General features: G+C 45.6%; 1 protein-coding gene across 6 annotated transcripts in view; it reads left to right on the forward strand.

Annotated features, from left to right (window-relative positions):
* The first annotated feature begins 4,845 nt into the window (after window positions 1-4,845).
* ADAMTSL2 (ADAMTS like 2) overlaps window positions 4,846-16,801 on the forward strand; it is a 38,480-nt gene continuing 26,524 nt past the window's right edge. Inside the window, exons 1-6 of one of the 6 annotated variants that reach the window (XM_081178690.1) lie at window positions 4,846-5,197; window positions 11,492-11,606; window positions 12,866-13,008; window positions 13,977-14,052; window positions 14,796-14,898; window positions 16,522-16,667. In XM_081178690.1, the coding sequence (XP_081034816.1) occupies window positions 11,493-11,606; window positions 12,866-13,008; window positions 13,977-14,052; window positions 14,796-14,898; window positions 16,522-16,667 (582 nt within the window). In that variant the 5' untranslated portion in view covers window positions 4,846-5,197; window position 11,492. Of the gene's footprint in view, window positions 5,198-11,491; window positions 11,607-12,865; window positions 13,009-13,976; window positions 14,053-14,795; window positions 14,899-16,521; window positions 16,668-16,801 lie in introns of those variants that run through there. The other 5 variants (XM_081178691.1, XM_081178692.1, XM_081178693.1 and 2 more) reach the window with 5 other exon arrangements.

Here is a 16,801-nt window from a genome sequence, read left to right on the forward strand (position 1 = left end):
GTAATCCAGTTGTAACTAACACCACTCACTAGAAACTGCAGAAGGGGAGAGGTGCTATTGTGCTTGGATCCTGCTTTCTGGTTTCCCTTTGGGGAATCTGCTTGGCCATTGTGAGAACAGGATGCTGGACTAGATGAGCCATTGGCCTGATCCAGTAGGGCTCATTTTATCTTCTTATATTCAAAGTGATCTGGCCCATCAGATTCACCCAACAAAGCACCAGCTTCTGGCAAACAAACATTTATAAATAAACAGTGAGCACCCAAAGGTCAGGTTTTCCATGTCCCACACAGGTGTACCTTATATGTGTGGGAGGAAAATATGAATCCCTGTGACCCACATGTGTGAGTTAAATAACAAAATAATTGGCTGGGTGCCTGGATTCAACACAGGGGGGCTTTGCACAGTCTCCAGCAGGAGAGAGTCCCAATAGCAGAGTTTGAACACACAAAATTCAAGCAGCAGTATAATGTGGGAATTTGGGCTGTTGAACTATTTTCATATCTTGTTCAGTTGCATACAGAATCCCCCTCTATGTACCTCTCTTGGCATGAACAGACCATACACTGTTAAGTAAGTTTAAAACGATATACTTACAAAATGTTCCAAATGGCAGATTCAGGCATTTATCCAAGCAGTAGCAAGGAGAACACAGGCAGAATACTCTTGGATATAAAAGACAGAAATATAGCTTCAGACATGTGCTCTAAGCTAAACACTTGCTTAAGCACACCTTCCTTGATAAGTTACATGGCATAGAGAGAGCATGAAAGAGAGAGAGCAGAAAGAGAAGGCTTCACTTCCTCTCTCATCCGAGAAAAGGGGCATGGCTAGCTGAGTCTAGGAATATAACTCTGTAGTCTTAACCCCTTCATGCACTAACTAGCACTCACACATAGTTATGTTTGACTGCAATTTCCCACAATCTGTCTTTGTTTCACCTTCCTTTCTCTCAGTGTTACAAGCACCCGGGTAGTAAATAACATCTGCTTGCAATTTCTTGCTCCTTTGCAAGAAGGGAGAGGGAGATGCATAGAACCATCATGCTCTGATTGTCTGCCTGTGATTAATGACACACCTGTTCAACAGCCCAGCCAGCCCAGAGCATCCATCCAGGGCAGGTAGGTCATTAATCACATCGTGCGGAGGGAGCTGCATTGATTTACTGGAAGCAGAGAAGCTGGCAGCACCTTCATGTTCTTTTGCCTTGGCTCACAGAGTCTGCCTCTGTAACATTTTGGAATCTGGAACTGGTTACTTTAGGGACGCTCTGAATAACAGCCACAGATTTCTGCTCCTTACATCAAAACCACCTCTTTACTCTGTTGCTGAGGAGTGTCTCAAACAGGCTGTGAGTTTGAGAATGTTACTGCTTTGTATCATCATCAACAACAACAACATGATGCAACTAAGTGGGCAAATGTTGGCCCTGGCAGCTTATTGCAATAACATTGTGACATTCAGAACTGGGTACCCTGAGTTCAAGGGTGTATATAGGGGTTGGCAATGTTGGCCCCTGCCAAGAATGCAGGTCCAAGCCCAGTGGGGATGCAAAAATCACATCTCTCCACTCTTGCAAGGAGTGGCTAGGGGCCTGCCCACGCATACATGCACTCTCCTGACCACTTATCCACTGCTCTGCAGGGGATGGAGGGAGTACCAATACAACTCCTTGCCAAGGATGCAAGGAAGCCTAGCTTTCCTTTTCCCTCCTCCTCCCTGTTTCCTTTTGTGCTGTACTTTTTAGATTGTAATTCCAAGGTCTGTGGAGCGAGAGGGGGGGCTCTGGGAGTCTTTTTAGCTGAAAAGTGAGGTGAAGAAATGCTTTAAATAAACCAAGCAACCTGCAATTGCCCATGGAAAGTAAGCCTCACCCCTAAGGTTTTTCTGTTAAGCCAGAGACTCGTTTACATGTTACCCTGAGCACAGGGACAGGCTGTCTCTCCACATGTACAAGCATCTACGTGAAAAGTGTGTACACTTGCTGATGTGTACAACTGTTTGTTCCCAGAGGCAGCACTTGTTACACATTTTAACCATATGTGTGCACACACAGATTTCACACTTGCTGAACATCATGTGTGAACACATCTCCTGAAATTCAGAAGCCAAGATCAAGGTGTTACTATTAGTACATGAAGCCCTGAACAACTTCAGGCCAGTTTACCTATTCAGTTGCCTTAACCCATATACACCCATTCGACTGCTTCAATCTGCAGAACTAGGTATTACAGGTGCCATATACAGTGGTACTTCGGTTTACGAACTTAATCCGTTCTGGAAGTCCATTCTTAAACTGAAACCATTCTTAAACAGAGGCGCGCTTTCCCCAATGAAGCCTCCTGCCGCTAATGCCCTTCCACCGGTCAGATTCCGTTGTTAGACCAAGGTAAAGTTCTCAAACTAGGACACTATTTCCGGTTTTGCAGAGTTCGTAAACCAAATCATTCTTAAACCGGACTGTTCTTAAACCAAGGTACCACTGTATACCCATTCTTCATTTGAAGGAAAACAATCTTTCAGTGCGGCACACTTTGGAACTCCCTGGCTATTGACATCAAGCAGGTGGCTTTGCTGTATTCTTCTGGTACATGCTTATACATGTGCAGAGACACCTTATCCCTGCTGAGAGGCAGTGACTGGCTGTACTCTTTCTGGTTCCTGCTAAAAACATTCCTGCTTAGACAATCCTACCCAGATCTTTAGAAAGTTGGTGTGAGTTTTGATCTGTTTTTAGTCTATTGCTATTTTAACTTTTTGAATGTCTTGCAGGCACTGTAACCACTACACCAAACTGATCATTATATTTCATAAACTGGCATTGATGATTTTAGTTGTACTATGTTTCGGGGTTCTAATTATTCATTTGGTTTATTCAGTGTTATTTTTCTAGAAAATGATGTGCCGGAACTCAATGGTGCCCATCCGCGTGGTGCCAGAAAGGAGTTCTGGCGAGTTCTGGCTGGAAAAAAGCCCAGGTTTTATTGTTTACTGCTGGTTTTATTCCTCATTGCCTCTGTCCAACACACACTTTGCACAGGAGTAAGTCCCACTGAGCTCAGTGGGGCTTACTTCTGAGTAGACACATTCAGGATTGCACCCTCTGCTTTGTTGAATATTATTTTACCCTGCAATCTGCTTTGAGTGGGCTATGGCTCTTAAAGGTGGCCTGGAAATATTATAGTAAGAAGTTTCACAGCTTCCCCATGGGCTTGATGTTATATGAAATTATTTCTGACCGGTGTTTGCTCAGCAGATCAATGTGCAAAAGGCTGCATTTAGGTTCCAGAACATGGTTTTGCATCATAAGAACACAAGAACAGCCTGCTAGATGAGACCAGTGATTTCAGAGTTGGTTGCATTATCGACAATTACATGAAACATATAAAGAAGACTGTAAGAAAGGATTTAGTTATACTAGATCTAGGTTTCAAACGGAAGTGATTGAAGGGAAAGTGAAATTACTGAAGGCCGCATATAGCATACTATTAGAATGGGAGGCGAAAGATGAAGAGGTAAAATCAGTTATGATTAAATGGGCACAAGATGTAGGTCACAATATTATGATGGAGGATTGGGTTAAATTATGGAAAACTGACTTAAAATTTACAGATTGTTCACTGTTGAAGGAGAACTACATGAACATGATGTACAGATGGTATACAACACCAGTGCAGCTAGGGAAAATGTACAAAACTAGCTCAAACATATATTGGAAGTGTAAGGAAAAGGAGGGAACATTTTATCATATGTGGTGGGATTGTAAAGTAATTAAAAAAATTTGGGAAATGATATACAATGAACTCAAGAAAATGTTCCATTTAACATTTGTTTAAAAAACCGAGGCATTTTTGTTGGGGATTGTAGGGAAAGACCTGCCAAAAAAGTTGAAAAACATCTTCATGTACGCGACAACGGCCGCGAGAGTTCTGGTAGCACAAGGATGGAAGACTGAAGAAATCCCAACTAAAGAATCATGGCAAGAAAAATTGATGGATTATGCAGAACTGGCAAAATTGACACATAAGCTACGGGACAAGGATAACTGTGACTTTAAGGATGAATGGGAACCTTTCACAAAGTATTTGAAGACGCAACAAAGTGAACTGGACTCCTTGGCAGGTTTTGAATAAACATCCACAATTTTTTAATGATAATAATTAGCTAAACAGTTGGAGGATCTATACAACTCTGTAACATGCAGAAAATAGCATTATTGGAGAAACCAAAGACTGGAACTGAGGGAAGTCGGGGGGTGGGTTTTGTGGGGGTGGGGGTAGGGAAAATGGGAGGGGGGAATAAGGATATGTTTTTGGAAAATATGTTTTGTTATAACTTTGAACATTTTTTTTTTAAGAAAAAGATGAGATCGAGTCCAGCATGCTGTTCTTACAGTGGCCAACCATATACACCAGTGTGGCTCCCCCCCAATCTCTCCCCAAATTCCACTGCAACAGGCCTCCCCCCTGCCCAATGATCAATTTACTGAGTCAACAGAGACAAAACTGGCAGCCTTTCTGGTTTCACTTGCCTGGAAACCTGATTGATTCCTGCCCGTGGTACGGAGGTGATATCGATTTGGCTGGACTCTGATGGCAGGATTAGCTTTTGCCTCGTAGACACATCTTCAGGCACAAACATTCTCTAATCCTTTAAAAACACACACACACACACACACACACACACACACACACACACACCCTCATCCAGCAAGCCCGACTGCAGGAAACTGGCTAGCTGTGGTTGGCGGAACAATTGTGGGTTTGTGGGGGGGGGGGACCGGGAGGGAAAGCACCATGACTGTAATGCACAGTGGTGGTGCTGGAGGAGTGCTGAGCCGCTGAAGAGAGGCATCTCAGGGAGACTGCAGAGCTCCTAGCCCATCTGCCTGACAGCTATAAAACTGACTCAAGTTGACTTGGGATAACCGCTAAGCAGCCTCCTCCTTGCTGGAAGCTGAAGGCTCTTGGCTGCCCTTTTGAAGTCTGAGGAGAGGGGTGGGGGAGAAGACGGGAGGAGAGAGAAAGTGTGTGTCTGCAATTTCTGCACCTCCTCCTGCTCTGCTCCCTCTCAGTTTCACCCCAGTCCTCCACCGACCAGAGCCTGTTGCACCTGGACCCTTGCAGCATCTTTTCCCCCCCCCTGCACTTGAAAAAGCAAGCATCTGGCTGTCTGGCTGGCTCTCACATTCTCCAAGGTAGGTTTTTTCTTTTTTCTTTTAAAAAGAAACTCAAATTTCCTTTTTCTTTTGCTTGTTGGTGTGTGTGTGTGTTTCATGTTTAATTGCACCCACTTCACAGATTCCAAACACACAAACACTTTCCTGCTAAATGGCTTTCAGGGGAAAACATCTTTGCATTTTTGGTTGAGACAGAGCTTTTCTCTAGGTGCTGTGTGAGGCAGGAGGCTGTTATATAATACGAGTGTAGTGATCCCAGAATGGGCAGCCACCTTGACTTTTTCCCTTCTGTGTCCTGCTAAGTGCATTTCCTTGGAAAGTCCTCCCTGCCCCCAAATAACCAAAGCCAGAGAGGCATTTTGGAATCAATGTTCTGCTGATGGGGTTTTTCTTATTTAATATATAGAAGTAGGAACAATGGGCTTTTTTTTTTCTCTTCCCCTCCTTCTCCAGTCTTTTGGACTGAATGAAGAATAATTATTTGGCTGGCTTTGGACCAGAGGTGGCTTGAAGCTCTAATGAAAACCAAGTGCTCTGGGTAGGTTTCAGCCACCTGTCCCAAGGATGTGCAGTCAATAATTTTGGGGATTTAAATTTAATTGGTATGGATTCTGAGCTTTGGGAAACCAAGTGCAGTGAAGCCCACAAACTCTCCTTTCTTGGACATTTTGAAGCAGAGGTTGGGTGGCCACCTGCCAGGCAATATTTGGTTGTGATTCCTGCTTTGCAAGGGGGTTGACTAGATGGCCCTTGGGGGTCATAATAGAGAGTTAGCTCTATTATTCTATGAAAATTGACACCATGAAGGGGTGGGTGAAAATATGATACTCTGTTGGGACTCCACTGGACAAAAACCTTGGCTGTCTCCATGGCCAAAAGCAAGGCTGGCCTGTGGGTCTAATTAATTAATTTATAATCTGCTTACCACATTTATATCCTACCTTCCCTTCAAAGAGTTCAAGGGGGCATGCTTAGTTCTTTCCCCCATTTTATCTTCACAACAATCTTGTGAGGTAGTTTATTGGCTGAGAGAGATGTAGAGTGGCCTCCAAGGTCACTCAGTCAGTTTCATGGCCGAGCTAGTCCAACACTCTAGCCACTGCACCACCTATGTAGATGTCTGGCCTGGGTTTTTGTAGGGTTCTGAGCATTGCCAGTTTTTTCTTCTGTGAAATGGGCATTTTGTGAGGCACATGACAGCTTCTTAGGTTTCCTGATGTATCCCCCCCCCCCCGAGGCCCAAAAGGGTTAGAGACCCCTGCTGATGTGAAAGGAACGGGAGTGTGGTTTTTATGAAGGATAGAAAAAGGGGGATAAAATAGATGCTTAGAAAATTGGACGTTAAAATAACTAAGACACAGGGACCAGCACCAGGGTTGCGTCAAAGTAAGTTCTGCCCAGAGTAGAGGCATTGAAATGAATGAAACGAATTCCTGCAGGAGGATGGATCAGTTGACCCACTGGGCTCCCTTCCAAATCTACCATTGTACAATTCTAATATTCTACAACTCTCAGACAGCCATGTTCATTCATTTCATTTCATTGCATCTGCCCTGTAAATGACTAATCCATGGCAGCTTCCCTGGGAGGGCATGACATGGGCAGTCAATGGGCCCTGCTCAGAGGAGCTCTGTGCTTTGGGTGTAATAAGTGCCTGCTGGATCAGGCCAATGACCCACCTAGTCCAGCATCCTGCTTGCATAATAGCCCACAATATGCCCCAAATGGGAAGCCTGCAAGCAAGACTTATGTGCAACAGTTGTGTTTCCCACTGTCTGGTATTCAGGGATAGACTGCCCCAAGGCATGGAGGTTTTGCCATTACAGTACACCTCCAAATGGAGAGCCTGCTGGATTGGATCAATGGCCCATCTAGTCCATCATCTTTTTCTTACAGTGAATAACGGGGTACCCATTATGGGAAACCCACAAGCAGGACCTGAGTGCAAAAGTCCTCTCCCCTCCTGTGGTTTCCAGAACTGGTGTTCCTGCTTCTGACAGTGGAAGTAGAACATAGCCATTGTGGTTAGCGGCCACTAATATCCTTATCCAATCATAGAATCATAGAATTGTCAGTTGGAAGGGATCCTGAAAGTCATCTAGTCCAGCCCCCTGCAGTGCAGGAATCCTGGGTGGGCTTGAACCACCTGCCTCCAACAAAGTTCTTTTAAAGCCACCCAGGTTGGTGTCCATTACTGTCTCTTGTGGCAGCGAATTTCATCATTTAACTAAGTGTTGTGTGAAGAAGTATCTTCTCTTGTCTGCAATGAATCTTCCAAAATTCATCTTCATTGGGTGGCCCCACAGGATTCTAAATGTTATGAGAGAGGGAGGCCAAATGTCTCTCTGTCCATTTTTTTTGCCTACTCTTGTACATTTCTAGCAGATCCCCATACAAAGTCATACATTCACACCATACTTTTAAAGCAGTGTGATATTGCTTTAAGCAGTCATGGATTCCTCCAAAGGATCTGGGAACTGAAGTCTGTTCAGGGTGCTGAAAGTTGTTAGGAGACCCTTCTGTTTCCCTCTGAGAGAGAGAGCTACAGTTCCCTCAGTGGTTTGCTCAACCATTCCATCTTCCCAGGGATCTCTGGGAATTATAGCTTGGGGGCCATGTGGGAATAGGGGTATACTAACAACCCTCAGCAAACAACCCCCTTAACAAACCAAGATTCTTTCAGGGAAGCCATGGCTGTTTAAAGCAGAATGCTACTGCTTCAAATGTAGGGTGAGGATTTGGATGTTGGAAGATTCAGGGCAGATGAAATAAAGTCTGTCTTCACACAGCACATATTTAAACTGTGGAACTCCCTCCTACAGGAGGCAGTGATGGCCACCAATGTACAGTCATACCTCGAGTTACGAACACTGCAGGTTGCGCGTTTTTGGGTTGCGGACTGTGCCGAACCCAGAAGTACCAGAATGGGTTACTTCCAGGTTTTGGCACTCGTGCATGCACAGAAGCGCAAAATGACATCACGCACATGTGCAGAAGCGCCAAATCGCATCACGCACGTGCGCAGACACAGCACTTCAGGCTGCGAATGCTGCGGGTTGCAAACGTGCCTCCTGCACGGATCATGTTCGCAACCGGAGGTATGACTAGATGGCTTTAAAAGAGGATTAGACAAATTCATAGAGGAGGAGGAGGCTACAGCTGGAGCCATTAATGCTTTCGAATACCAGTTGCTGGAAACCACAGGATGGGAGAGTGTGATGCTTACCTTCAAGGTCGGGCACCTTTATGGGGCATCACCTTCTGTTCACCCCATGATCCGGTGAGGGACATGGAGTTGTGGGGTTTCCCCAGGCCAGCACAAACCCCAAAATCGGTTTCGCACCAGCCCAGGAAATGGATTACAACCTGCCTGCCAATTGGCCAATGGCAGGCAGGCTGACCAAAGGCTCTACCCCTGGAGCAGATTAGACTGGAGCCAGCAGGCTTCACTCTGGTCCACAGTTTGGGAATTTAAACCCATCCAGCCTCCACCTCCTTGTCCAGTTCCTAGTTGGATCTCCCACCGCCTCTCCTTTTTCCTTGGCTCTTGGGCTCTGCATGACCTTGCTATGGACTATTGTTGGTCACCATATTCGGGGCCAGGCAGGAATTTGTCAGACTGATTCAGGGCCAGGCAGACTAACTGGATCTGTCCTTTGGTTTTGCCTGCCTCATAGCAGTTGTCACAACTTTGGGGGTTAAGGCATTGAGTAAACCTGAGTCTTCATTGGAGGGGAGGTTGTAGCCTCTGCCTGCCTCTCCAATTTTCAGGGGTATCTTGTTAAATGAATCTGAGAGGAGTTGTTTTTGTCCTGAAGCCCAGGCAGGAGCTAGGGCCATAGCACTCCTCAAGGTGACCACCCTTGTGTCATAGGGGTTGACCTCTTCAACTAGGAGTGACCCCTGCAGGTATACCCCAAGAGGCAGGTGGGCAGGCTGACAATTCAAATAGTTATACCCAATGCCTTGGCAAAGGTTGTAGCCTGATTTGACCCAAATTAATGTGTGCTTTCTTGGGAGGCGGATATGGGTGCCAGGGGCGCCTGGTTCATACAATGTTCGAATCCTGTTTCTCACTGGGGCATCCGTTTGACCACTGTGACAACAGAATGGTGGACTAAATGGGTCATTGACCTGATCCACCAGTCTCTTCTTATGTTCTTTTAAAAAATATATATCTTGGAGTCAAGGAGTTTGCCCATTTGCTACAGACAAGCTGGCTGTCCTCCCTTCTGCTCCCCAATGGGTGTAGGATGGTGGCAGCAGCCTCTGGCTGCCAAAATGGTATCATGGCCTTTCTTGCTTTGGGGGCTCTGAAGCTGCCTTCTTTGAGAGCTTCCAGAAGAGTTTGAACACCTATGGACAATCATCTCCCCATTGCTGAGCCTCACGGATGCCTCTTCTGAGCTAGTTCTTCCCCACAGTCTCTTGTTCCAGTCCTCCAAAATCTCCTTGCCTGGCTGGAACAGGACACCAAGCGACTCAGACACAGTCTGAACATCCGTGCAGCTTTAATATAATCATCCAGCTTGGGAAAATCCAGCACCTCCACTCCTGGCAGGCGGAGAGGCGGGGATGAGTAGGAAATTCGCGCTATCCAGGCAGCCAAAGAAAGTGGGGAGTTGGGGGAAGAAGCCAGCACTGCTCTGAAAGGCTGAGTTTTCTTAGAAAGGGGAATCCTCAGTGTCTCTTCTGTAAGGCGGAGGAGGAAGAGCCCAAAGAGGGAAGGGGAAGTGGTGGGCAAATCTCAATTTCACTTTATTTAATACCCTGCATTTCTTCCAAGGTGCTCATGGAGGTGGTACATAGTCCTCCCTCTCCCCATTTTATCCTCACAACCACCCTGTGAAGTAAGTTAGGCTGAAAGGGAGTCACTGACCCCGCCAGGTCACACCCAGTGAGCTTCATGGCCCAGTGGGGGCATTTGAATTCTGGTCTCCCAGGTTCTAGTCCGACACTCTGACCACTACAATCCACCGCACTGGCTCTTCCTCTCAGTTTATCACTTTTCCAATCTTAAGTTCAGTCAATCTCCAGATTCGTTTGCTTTTTTAAAAAAAAGTTCTCATGAAAAGTTATCAGCACCTTAGTACATATTTTCCCTAATAGGCACATGTTTGTATATAGTTTTCCCTCATCTACACATTTACACAATGCAGTTTCTCCCAATATTTTCACTTATACATGCATTTTAATGCACACTTTTGCTTTAATATATGTATTTTGGGACATATTATTTGGCTGGAGAACCACACTGCAAGACAATTTTGAAGGATGGCTGCATGTTTTGGAAAGCACTTATTTGGTAGGGTTGTTTTTAAATGCAAATTGAGTTGAATTTTTCCTCCATCCCTGGTCTGGAAGCACCCATTTTTCCACATTTCCATCCAATGAGAGGGCAGTGATTCCTGACCTCATTTCGAATTGGCTCTGTGATGACACCCTGTCAGAGGAGTCAGATTTTCCCCCCACACCCCTCAGCAGAACTACACTTTTTAATGAGGGGGTCCTTGGGTTTCCTATTCAAAGCTTTTCTCAGAGCAAGGGGAGAAATTCATTGCAAATTTCACACCACTGAAACTCCATGCTTGGATGAAGCGGAGGTGTCTTAATAGAATGCCCCCCTCACCTGGAATACAAGCAGGATGGCAGTTCCAAGAGGGCAGCTTGTGTAGGGGTCCCCCACACCACATTGTGATGGGGCAATTATTTATTTGACAACATTTATACGCCACTTGATTGTAAACCTCTATGCAGTTTACAAAAATATATATTAAAATTATCAGTAAAAACGGGTAAAAACCTTTTTAGATAATACAAATCAACCGGGGGTGGGGGGAGAGAGAGAGAATAAAACATGTCAATATCTATGTGCCTAAACAAAAATGTTTAAAGCAGGCAAGGAAAAGAATACAGTGAAGGTGCCTGCCTGGCGTCAATAGGCAAGGAGTTCTGAAGTGCATGTGCCACACTGAAAGATCAATTTCTCACAATTGTGGGAATGAGTATCATGTGGCACCTCTAACAGTGTCAGTTCTGCAGATCAATGAGCACATATGGAGCAAGATGGTCCTGCAGTGATGACCAAATTCCTCAGCACTTGTTTCCTGCCAGATTTTTCATTCCTTCATTTAATAAAATTTATATACTGCTTTTTTATTATTTTTAAAAAATACACATGAAAGCTGTTTAAACCTGCAGGGTTTAATACAGCCATTCATAGAAGCATAGAATTATAGAGTTAGAAGGGGACCCAAAAGGCCATCTAATCCAATTCTGAAAAAGATCAACCTTTGCTTCTTGCTTTCTTAGGATGAAGAGAATCAAGGGGACCTGGGAGTGCAGCTTTCTTGGCGATTGCACTCACCTGAAAGGGGCTCTTGCATTCGCACTCTTCATAGGGAACGTTGCCCTGGTGATATCACAAGTGAGAATTTTCTTCATTCACAAATGTATTAAAAATATCCATATACCACCAGGTATGCAAGCACCTCCAGTTGCTGCCCAGTGACAATGTGTAAAATGCAATACAAGCAGTGGTCTAGTGGTTTGGGGGTCACCAGAGGGTGTGTGTGTCAAAGACCTGTTACTATTTCTGCAGCAGCATCCCAGAAGGCTCCCTGTCTCCGGGATCCTTGAGCTGACCAATCATCATGAAAGGGGAGGTTTGTTTAGCCACTGGGAAGAAGCCTTCTTGCCCTTTGCACTAATTGGATCCAGTCAGAGTGAAAGGAGTTGAGTCAGCCCTGATAATGGACTCCTGGTGCCCCTCTGGATAAGGTACATGTGAGGAACACCAAAGAGTTTGCTCTGTAAGCTGAAAAGCTAAGCATTCAGGAACGTTGAAAAGACAACAGAAGGAACGCTTCTGTTTCAAGAGAATAGGGTACAAGTTCTGTTACATACAATGGCACTTCAATGAAAACACAGCTTAAGTCACTCTGAAAGAAGATTTTGGAGCACTCCAAATGATTTGTCCACATACATGCACAGAAAATAGCAGATTTAGCTGAAAGGAAACACATGGAGATCTGCACTGATCATTGTAATGCATCCCTAATTATTACTGTTGTATAATTATAAAGTTGTTGTATAATCTTAGAAGGGGGCCTGGCTATGACTCTCATGAAGGAACCCCGCACTTCTGAATTTGCCACTACACTACTGAATGCAAGTACAGAATATGCAATACAATTTAAAATCAGACACAAATGAAGCAATGAAGATGTACTGAAAAATGACAGTGGCAGGCATGAAGAATCAGTGTTCTGTCAAAAGGGCAATAGCTCAGTGGCAGAGTCCCTGCTTTGCATGCAGGAGGCCCCAGCTTCAGCCTCCAGTGGCATCTCCTGGTAGGATGAATGTCTCCTATCTGAAATCCTAGAGAACCTCTGCCAGTCCATGTCAAAGATACTGAGCAGGATGTGCCAGTGGTCTGACATGGCTGCTCTGCACAAGTATGTGCTAAATATGAGCAACCCATAAACTGGGGCCCCTGTCTTCAGTGGGGGAAGGAAATGGAGATGCAGCTGGCAGACGGGCATGAAACCTCAAATGAACTGAAGTAGGACAGAAATGGGGAAAGAATTGGTTTCAGCAGCTGAACCGTGTTTGTTGAAGTATCCCTTTAACCAATCAACCCATCTCGCCTCTAATTTATCTTCTTTGCCCCTAAATGGCAAACAGGAGAATCTTCAGGCGTCCAACAGCCTTGAGGAAGGCAGCGACGTCACTGCCCACTGGTGGGGCGAGTGGACCAAGTGGACGGCTTGCACCCGGACGTGTGGGGGAGGAGTCAAATCCCAAGAGAGGCACTGCCTGCGGCAGAGGTAAACCCCTCGCTCCATTGAACTCATCTCACCCCCCCATCCTCTGAACAATAAAACTTTCCCATTGGTTCCGAAGGGACCGTCTCAGGCAGCCTCCCTCGAATCAGGTGCCCTCAAGGTTGAACAGGGGCTGATGGGAGCTGTAATCCATAGCCATCTGGATAGGGCTTCCTGGTGATTTGTTGCAGGAAGGCTAACATTTTCAGCCAAAGGATCACTGTCCCCTTGAAGGGAACCTTCAGAAAGGTGGGCGTGGCCAAGACAAAAGCAGGCAGGTTAGTGGCTGTGATTCTTACCATTGTGTAGCCAGATAAATTCCAGCTGCACACAGCACAGAGGTTCCTTTTATATGCAGATGTATCTTTCCATCCTCCATCCAGGTAAGAAAGAGGCATTATCTCAGTTCAAAAACGCTATTCCAACCAGGCAAACACACTGAAGGAGGCAGCGAAGGAGGGGTATCAGGAGAGGTTGTGTGTGTAGCCTTGGGAGAATTTTAAGGGCCACATAAGAGGTGACATGGGACACGGGTTGTGCTATGGGTTAAACTACAGAGCCTAGGACTTGCCGATCAGAAGGTCAGCGGTTCGAATCCCCACAATGGGGTGAGCTCCTGTTTCTCGGTCCCTGCTCCTGCCCACCTAGCAGTTCGAAAGCACATCAGAGTGCAAGTAGATAAATAGGTACCGCTCTGGTGGGAAGGTAAACGGTGTTTTTGTGTGCCGCTCTGGTTTGCCAGAAGCGGCTTAGTCATGCTGGCCACATGACTTGGAAGCTCCCTCAGCCAATAAAGCGAGATGAGCGCCACAACCCGAGTCGGTCACGACTGGACCTAATGGTCAGGGGTCTCTTTACCTTTATTCTTGCTGATATTTGTAAGCCATTCTGGGGCCCTTTCTTTTGGATGATAATGATGCGTTTCATTTTTCACTTGACTTGATCCTGTTTCCTTTTCTTTCTGTGTTTAGAAAGAAGTCCATGACGGGGCTCGCTAATAAAACATGCACTGGGACATCAAAAAGATACCAGCTATGCAAAGTGCAAGTAAGAGGAGCATTTTCATGTTTTTTAAAAATTATTATTGAGATGCAACTTTCAGTCTTAACTAGCAAGGTACAGATTCCATGTAGCTGTAGAAAATATGAACCAGCTACCACCACTATTTCAAACTCAGGCCACCTTCACACCATACATTTAAAGTGCTATGATGCCACTTTAAACAGCCATGGCTTTGCCCAAATAATCCTAGGAAGTGGAGTTTTTTAAGCGTGTTGAGAGTTGCTTGCAATCCCCCATTCCTCTCCCAGAGCTACAGTTTCCAGAGTTCCAGAGAGTGAAGAAGAACTGGTTGTTAAACCACTCTGGAAATCGTAGCTCTGTTCTCAGGATTCTTCAAAGCCTTAATAGTATGGTGTGGGTATCATCATCCTCATCCTCAATTAGTAGAAATAGGAACCTTCCTAATGCCAGTTGTTGGAAACCACAGGAGGGGAGAGGGCTCTTGTGCTCGGATCCTGCTTGCTGGTTTCCCACAGGCATCTAGTTGGCTTCTGTGAAAAGAGGTTGCTCTGGACTAGAGGAGCCCTGGCCCGATCCAGCAGGCTGTTCTGGTGTTCTTTTATTAGCCTGTAACAGTCCCAGGATCTTCCTGATTCCCTTGCACATTTGGGTTTTGACAGCCCACCATCAGTTCACCCACAAGGGCAGGAAAAGCCTCTGAAATGAAGAAGCAGATTCTCCTTCTCCTCCTCCTCTTCCTCATCTGGACTCGTCTCTTCCTTTTCCAGCAATGTCCCCCGAATGGCAGGAGCTTCCGGGAGCAGCAGTGCACATCCTTCAACTCCCACATGTACAACGGGCGGACGTATCAATGGAAGCCATTGTATCCTGGTAAACAAGGAGGCCTTTTGTCCAGGCGCTTTTGATAAGGCAAAGCTTACTCTCACCCCACCTCATCCAAAAAAGACAGAAAGACAGGCACACACACACAGAGGGGGGTGGGGATTTGAAATGAATGGAGTTCTCTTCTGTTCTAGGAAGGAGGCTCCAACCAGATTTTATCAGAGGAGCAAAACTCCCCACCCCCTTCTTTCCCTGGGCTCAAAGGCCTCTGCAGTTGCAACAGCTGCTTTGAAAAAGACAAGAAGGGAGTAGGGGAGTGGAAGCATTGTGATGAACTAGGACTGGGTCAAATATCCACTAGTTTGTAATGCATATGCAGAAATGACCCTGACAGCCAATCTTGAACTTGCTTGTAGGTTGCTGCTGTTATTATTTAAATCGATTAGTTGCTTTCTCTCTTTTAGTGACTTACAACAAACAAACAAACCTGGTAGATACATTAAAGCATCCCACCCACTCTAAAAGGCCCTAGATAGTTAAGAGCTAAAGGCTTGGTTAAAAAGGAATGTTTTTGTCTGAAGATATATACATTCATACCTCATGTTACGTTTGCTTCATGTTACATTCTTTCAGGTTACATCCCGCGGCGACCCGGAAGTACTGGAAATAGTTACTTCCGGGTTTCGCCACTTGCGCATGCACAGACATGCAAAATGACGTCACGTGCATGTGCAGAAGTGGCGAGTCACAACCCGCGCATGCACAGATGCGCCGCTGCGGGTTGCGCTCTTTTCATGTTGCGAATGGGCCTCCGGAAAGGATCCCATTTGCAACCAAAAGTACCACTGTATAATGATGGCATTAGGCAAGCCTCCTGGAGAGATAATTGCACAAGCAGGGAGCCACCACTGAAAAGGCCTAGTTCACGTGTTGCTACTGTCTGGGCCTCCCATGGAGGCAGACACATGACGAAGGGCCTCAGATTATGATCAGAGGTTAGAACACAACTTCAAGGTAGATCAAATACTTATCCATATTTTGAGACACCACTTCAGTGTGTGAAAAGTGCACTCAAAAATTTGTGTTATTTACAGTTGTGATGCATCCATAATATGTACTTTATGGGGAAGCACACTGGAAAATACCTATTTGGAGGAAATTTGTTCCATAATGCGTATAATAATGTGCATAACAAGCGCATTTAAATTTTAAAAGCAGACATTTCATGGGTTCCCTCCCCCGCAAACAAATCTACACAGAACAGGGCAGGGCAGGCTTTCAATTGAGTAACAGTGAAAATGAAATGGGAAGTCCTAGCCACCATGGAGGCTATGCTTTTCCTTCACAGTCAGAGGCAGTAATGTTTCTGAATGCCAGTTGCTGGAAACCGAAAGAGGGGAGAGTGTTCTTCTGCTCAGATCCTACTTTTTGGTTTCCCATTGAGGTATCTGGTCTGCCACTGTGAGAACAGGATGCTGGACTAGATGAGCCCCCTTTGGTGTGATCCAGCTGCAGAGCTCTTCCTATGTCCTGATGTTATGCTATACTTTCTACCCCACAATGGTGGATATTTTGCTGGTGACATTTAATAAGCAACTGTGTGCATTTGTGTGTGTGCGTGTGTGTGTGTTTGGTCAGTGTGTGCAATATAATTTGTCCTCCTATCTCCAGATGACTATGTCCACATCTCCAGCAAGCCCTGTGATCTCCACTGCACAACCATCGATGGTCAAAGGCAGCTCATGGTCCTGGCTCGGGACGGGACGTCCTGTAAATACTCCGATTTCCGTGGGGTTTGCGTTTCTGGAAAATGTGAGGTTGTTAAACATTATAGCAACCATATTGTCAGCCCAGGGGGTGGGGGAGATGGGACAAGAAGAGGGGGACATACAAATGACCCTGTTGTGGGGAGCCCAGAATCTGGGTGCTGACCAGTGGGGAGCTGCATGGC

The sequence above is a fragment of the Podarcis bocagei genome, assembly GCF_964188305.1.
Source record: "Podarcis bocagei genome assembly, chromosome: Z".
In the NCBI taxonomy this organism is placed as follows: domain Eukaryota; kingdom Metazoa; phylum Chordata; class Lepidosauria; order Squamata; family Lacertidae; genus Podarcis; species Podarcis bocagei.